The 6,767-nt window shown below is 38.1% G+C and overlaps 1 protein-coding gene across 1 annotated transcript in view; it reads left to right on the top strand.

Moving 5' to 3' along the window:
- The first annotated feature begins 5,052 nt into the window (after positions 1–5,052).
- The window catches only part of LOC117442400 (PI-PLC X domain-containing protein 1-like), a 4,122-nt gene continuing 2,407 nt past the window's right edge, over positions 5,053–6,767 (top strand). Inside the window, exons 1-4 of the mRNA XM_034078406.1 lie at positions 5,053–5,158; positions 5,368–5,492; positions 5,578–5,709; positions 6,571–6,740. Of these exons, the coding sequence (XP_033934297.1) occupies positions 5,053–5,158; positions 5,368–5,492; positions 5,578–5,709; positions 6,571–6,740 (533 nt within the window). The remainder of the gene's footprint in view (positions 5,159–5,367; positions 5,493–5,577; positions 5,710–6,570; positions 6,741–6,767) is intronic.

The raw sequence follows: 6,767 nt of genomic DNA, 5'->3' as shown, positions 1-6,767 counted from the left end.
GCTTGGGAGCAGTGGTCGCGTTAACCGAATATCCCCCCCGCCCCCCCGTCAGCGCGAGTGAGGGAAGAGTTGTGTCCAGACTCGACGGGTAATAATGGATTATGACGGAAATGTTACGATCCTGTCCGTCAAAATGACTGACAACGAAAAAGTCTAACGCCACCACTGCCTGGGAGAAAGAAGAAAGAAACGAGGCAATATATGGGCCCATTTTCGCTAAAATGAGGCAGAGAAAAAAAGTGAATGCATTGTTTTATCAGAAGGGAAGCAATGTGGCCATAACACTTAATCATTCAACCTGTGTTGTTTATCCAATAAGGATAACACATAATCTTATTGTGAAATAAGTTTGACTAAAATGACAAATTATTGATTTTGGCTAGCCTAGACTAATTTGACTGAAATGTTCTATTTAATCTGATGACTTAAAAAGACTCAAATGTCAACAGTTTTCATTGACAAAAAGTAGAGTAAAATAGTTAGTTTTCTTTGACTAAAATAAGACTAAAATGCTTTTAGTCGACTAAAACTTGACTAAATTAAAACAGGATGAAGGTGACTAAATATGACTAAAACTAATAAGGACATTTGACACAGGACTAAGACTACGACTAAATAAAAAAAATAGCTGACAAAATTAACACTAATCTCAGTGTTATATAGTAGGAATTACAAAATGCCTGAGACGCAAATCTTTTCCCTGTCCGAAATATGATTATATTTCCTCATATCCAATAAAGAGAGTTCAATCTAATCGACTGGTGTTTTTCTAAAATGTACAATAAATAAACATGACACCCACTTTTAAGTGAAGACATAGACACATGAATATTTGATGATATGGATTTGATTTTAAGATTATTTAAAGGTATGTTTGCCTTTATTTGACCGATGACAGGGTATAAATGAGGGATGGAAAGAGGTATGACATGCAAATCATTTAGCCTAAGCCTGGAATCAAACTTGGGACAAGAAGCTTAATGTTTGATTAAACAATCACCAATCAGTCAATGAGTCACAAAGATTTAGGTTGAGAGTAAAGTTTGAAGCTTAATAAAACCTGTATTTATTAAGAGACTATCTTGGTTTTGGTCAATAACTTTGTCTGACCAGTGGCGAGCCGTGACTTTTGTACCTAGGCTAGGGATGGGCAAATGGTGGCCCTCTTTTTGCGGCCCTCAGATTAATTTATAAACAACGTAATTAATAAAAAATAAAAAATTGAATTTTGTTTTACTTGTAGTACTGATACCGTCCACTAGACTCCTAGTTACGTCACGAGCTGCGTACATGATTTCAAATACCGCAAAATAATCTGTGACGCATTTGTGTGTATTGTGTGTTTGTTTCCCGGGGGAAACCCTCACAAGAAACACCGGCTGTTGTTATGCCTGCTGTGACGTTAAGTTGCCTCTTGTAGTTATGCCTTTACAAGCTTAAAGGTTGTATTTATCATCTGAATTTGGCGAAACAAGTTTAATATTCTAAAAACCAAGACTTTGTTTATTTGAAATCAGATTAAAACAAACTGTCACGGACCCCTAACAACAATAGCTGGGGATTGTGGGTAGTGTAGTCTCTTTGGCGCTCCACATTTCAGAGAAAACAAGTTGTTTCTCAGAATTGAAGGGGAAACACAAAAGAATTGAACATCATTTAAACCTATGTCGTTTAATTAACAAAGATAATATGGTGTTTTTTAGTCGATGAGTAGTGCAGATATCACTGTCAAATCAATCGACAGTAAGATAATACTTACTTCCGGGTGTACAATTCTCCGTTATCCAATGGGAATGGACGCTCACATTGCCTTTAAGAGCTGCTGACATAAATGGATGCGGTGCTTCCATGAGCATCAAATACCACGGGACCCTGACCAAGCGTCGCTCCTGGACGCTTAGGGAGTGAGAGTGTGTTGGTGTAGTTAATAAAACATAATAATATCAAACATAATGTGACTAATAACGTTATTGTGAAATTAAAACAGAACGGTAAAGGAAAAGACAGTTGCAGTCTCTCGATGTGAAGCATATGCATTGCACCATGAACCTGTACCTGTAACAGTCAACTGCACGAGGAGCTGGAAAGGTAGTAAATAATATCTTTAAAAACTACAAACCGTTCTATCAGCTGTGCACCGTTATGGTGTGAATATAACCTATAGCAATGGGATCAAATATAAAAGTCAGCCGAATTAGTGTTGATACTGCAAGGAGACGTATTGTGTGAAAATAAATATAAGATGTTGTTTAATTGCTAATATATTTATGATCCACGTCACGTATTCAGTTTTGGCGGCATCTCTTCCAGTTTGTCAAAAGGTCTTCTGATCAGGGCTCTATAAATAGAGACCTACGGCAGATCTGTAATATGTAATGCAGCCGAACCGTGTATTAATGCCGTTATGTGATGACTTCCAAAGAGAAAAGCAAGAACACTCGGAATAAAGTACTATTTTATTAAAAAAAACATGTTTTTCCGATTTCATTTCGGATAAACACCAACTCCCGACATGCTTTGCGGCGATGTTTTAGCCAAAACCTCTGAAAAAAGAAATGTGTCTCTCAGAATCGAAAGAGAAAAACCTATGGGAACAACACAAAAGCATTGTACACAATTTAAACCAATACATGTCGTATACTTAACTAGGATAAACTGATGTTTTTTAGTGGATGAGTTCTGCAGATATCACGGTTACATCATTTGATCATTGGTTTTATTATGAAAACGTCGAGACCGGAAATACTGTTTTCAACCCGTAGCTTTATGGAGGCTGCCGCATACCTCAAATAAACTTCGTAATATCTATCAAACTATAGATCCTACATATCGACTGGACGTGGATTCTAAAAGTACACTATACACTTCTCGCTAGAAATCTAATCAAAAAGCGTTTTAAACACACTATCCTACAATTTAGGATTTTACAGAGAGGGTTATTTGTGAATAAATGACCATCTGTAACGTTTGCATTCAACGGGAGTACTAGAGGGCGAAAACTTTCAAACGTAATTATAGGACGTATTAAGAGCTTGAACAAACAACATATTTGGTTGTAATAAGGGTTTGAACAATCGGCCCATTTGGTCGTATGAGTTGGAGGACTTGTTGAAATAAAGCCCACCCATTTAGAGGGAAGATATGATTGGTCAATTGTACTGTCACTTGACATTACTCTCTCGTTGAGTTACTGGAGCGGGACCACCAATCAGCTCCTCTCTTCACAGTAACTCGCAGAGACGGCTCAAGGAGCTTCTTTCATTTAACCCTTCACATTCAAACAGAAACTGAACAGACAGATTCGAAGGATTTATTTCTTTGGAAATGTTATTTTAAATACAATTAAATCAAGGTATTTTGGTAAAACTAATGAAAAATATAAATAAAAAAAGATTGAAAAAAGGAAATATTATAACCAATTCAAACACTGAGTAAGTGCATTGGACAAATCAATGACTGGATGTGTCAGAACTTTCTCCAATTAAACAAAGATAAAACTGAGGTAATGGTTTTTGGAGCCAAGGCAGAACGTATCAAAGTTAGCGCTGAGCTTCAGTCTGCAATGTTCAAACCAACAGATGAAGCCAGAAATCTAGGTGTAGTCATGGACTCTGACCTGAGTTTCAACAGTCACATTAAAACAGTTACTAAATCAGCCTGCTATCACCTAAAGAACGTATCTAGGATTAAAAGACTAATGTCACAGCAGGATCTGGAAAAACTTGTCCATGCCTTTATCTTCAGTAGACTCGACTACTGCAATGGTGTCTTCACAGGTCTCACTAAAACATCTATTAGGAAGCTGCAGCTGATTCAGAACGCCGCTGCTCGAGTCCTCACTAACACTAAGAAAGTGGATCACATCACTCCAGTTCTGAAGTCTTTACACTGGCTTCCTGTGTGTCAAAGAATAGATTTCTAAATACTGCTGCTGGTTTATAAAGCACTGAATGGTTTAGGCCCAAAATACATGTCTGACCTCCTGCTAAATGATGAACCATCCAGATCTCTCAGGTCTTCAGGGACTGGTCAGCTTCCTGTCCCCAGAGTCAGAACTAAACATGGAGAAGCAGCGTTCAGTTATTATGCTCCAAGTATCTGGAACAAACTCCCAGAAACCTGCAGGTCCGCTGCAACTCTGACTACTTTTAAATCCAGCAAGAAGACTTTTCTTTTTGTCGCTGCTTTTAATTGAACTATTCATATCTTAAACTGCACTGTAACTTTTATCCATGTACTTTTTCTTTTAATGTTTCTTTTATTAGCTTTTCTTTTTAATGACTGATTTTAAATACCATTTTCTTAATGTCTTTCGTTTTTTGTAAAGCACTTTGAATTGCCTTGTGTTGAAAGGTGCTATAAATAAACTTGCCTTGCCTTACCTGTTGGACCTGTTGGACAACTACAGATGACCTCTTTTATCACACTGCCATTGTGAGACACGGCAGATTGAGCTTATGATAATACAAGTACTTGGTATACTTCTGCACTTTCACATGTAACGAACTGAAGGAAAGCTGGGAGTCATATTGGCAGAGTAAGTTGCATTTCTTTAATCGTTATACGTGTTTTATTTTTTATTTTATGGCAAACAAATCAATGTAAGCTACAAAATAAGAGAGGGGGAAGACGTACTCAGATTTATGACTTAAGTAAAAGTAGAAAGTCCTGAATTCAACATGTTACTAAAGTAGAAGTACATACATATTATCAGATACATGTACTCAGTGTACACAAGAGCTCTCTTCACAGTATTTTATTATTATCGAATATCCTATTATCCTGGCTTTATAAATACCGATTTAAATGTTGTAGTTGTTCAAAGTAGAGCCAATTTGTTAACATACTGGGTATATTGGTATTACAGTACTACATCTTGTCATTTATGATGTGTTTTCAGATGTAAAAAGGGTTAAATAAATGTAGAAGTATCCAGTGCAGTGTATACGTAGAGAACTTGGGTAAACGTACTTAGTTACAATTGCAAACGGATGCATTGTTCAGAGGTTAAGGGTTGACTTTCAGGTTTCTGTTGTAGACATAGAGAGGACAATGTCTGCACAAAAAGGCCGAAGTGAAGAGAGGAGCTACACTGACTGGATGTCACAACTTCCTCCAGAGCTCCACAATAATCCTCTCCATAATCTGACCATACCAGGTATGAAGCTGCTTACATTGTTAATGCAACATGACAATGTACAGAAGAAGAGCATTGTTTAAGACGCCACCGAGTGAAGTGCATGGTGATTGCTCCTCGCAGGATCAGACATATAACAACAGATGTCTTTTGTTCTACTCTTTAATCTCTTGAAGGGGCCCTACTCTGCTCATTCTCAGGTTCATAATTGTGTGCTTGTTATTTCCTAGGAAGCCACGACTCGATGAGTTATGACTTGGACCTCAGCTCTGCTATAATAGAACCGGATGGCCTGAAAAAACTGAGCAAAATGTACTGCGTGCGGAAAATACTGTATAAATGGGCGAGGACTCAGGTAAACGTGGTTAAAACCTGTCTTTGTGTGTTAACAAAATAAAGAAAAGTATGTTTGTTTGACTTTGTCATGGCTCGTGATGCAGGAGGAGAGCATCTTGAATCAGCTGGATGCAGGAGTTCGGTACTTTGACCTAAGGATCGCTCGAAAGGACAACGACCCCGACCCCAACCGACTTTACTTTTATCACGGACTGTTAACACAAACTGATGTGGAGGTAAGGATGGAAACGTCATACATGACAATAAGAACATCGCCTCTTTTCTTTATGTATACGTCAATACATAGTTAGGAGGAAATCAACCCATGGTCATAGTTCAGTGCTTCTCAAAGTGTGGTCTGCGGACCACTGGTGGTCCGTGAGTATATTGGTAACATTTCACATTTTAAATAAATAAATACATTTAAGTTTTCCTCACTCTCGCGGGAATATCTCCGCAATGGAGCGAGGTTAAGTTCCACTTTCGATTGCATGATATAGCCCAGTGCAACACCTTCGTCACACATGTTGCCACCTGTTTGCACCATTTTCAGGCGATTTGTAATCTGTTCTAGAAAAACCATGTGTTTTTTTACATTTGTAGAGTTAGGTGGTCTGCGAGTGTTTTTTTATTGGTTAAGCGTCCTTGGTATGAAAAAGTTTGAGAAACACTGTCACAGGTGATATCAGGATTGTTAAAGCTTCCAAGATATACATTTTGGAGCAATCCAATCAAAAAGCCTTTACCTTTAACATCCACATCTCTCCATGAGATAGTCTCCAGTGTCAGAACAAAACATGCAGAAGCTGCTATGCTCCAAAGTTCTGAAATTATCTTCTTCGACATCTGAGGTTTTCCCAAAACCCTGAGTTTTTTTCTTTTTAATTCAAGGCTGAAAACCTTTCTGGTTACCGCATCTTTTCAATTATCTTATCATAGTTCTGCACCTCTCGGAGTATCAATTTTATTTGCAATGGTTTTCAACCGGGCCTTAATTGGGTCATGACCGAAAGAACAATATCGGGAATATAAGCAGCCGAAATGTTCCGTTATTGAATTGAATGTGTATTAAAAACGACCATTTCCCCCGGTGACAGACTATCCTCAGGGTGATGAACGACTGGGCAGAGAGGCATCCCAAAGAGATCCTCATCCTCAGTTTCTCCCACTTTAAAGGCTTCGTCAAGCGATACGAAGATCAGCTGCACTGCCATCTCATCAACTTCATCAAGACGCTGTTTGGAGCCAAACTCTGCAAAAGGGTAAAGTATCCTGAAACCGTCCATTAAAACCA

Source organism: Pseudochaenichthys georgianus, unplaced genomic scaffold (genome assembly GCF_902827115.2).
Source record: "Pseudochaenichthys georgianus unplaced genomic scaffold, fPseGeo1.2 scaffold_425_arrow_ctg1, whole genome shotgun sequence".
Taxonomy (NCBI): domain Eukaryota; kingdom Metazoa; phylum Chordata; class Actinopteri; order Perciformes; family Channichthyidae; genus Pseudochaenichthys; species Pseudochaenichthys georgianus.
This window is presented reverse-complemented; position numbering and strand designations above follow the sequence as displayed.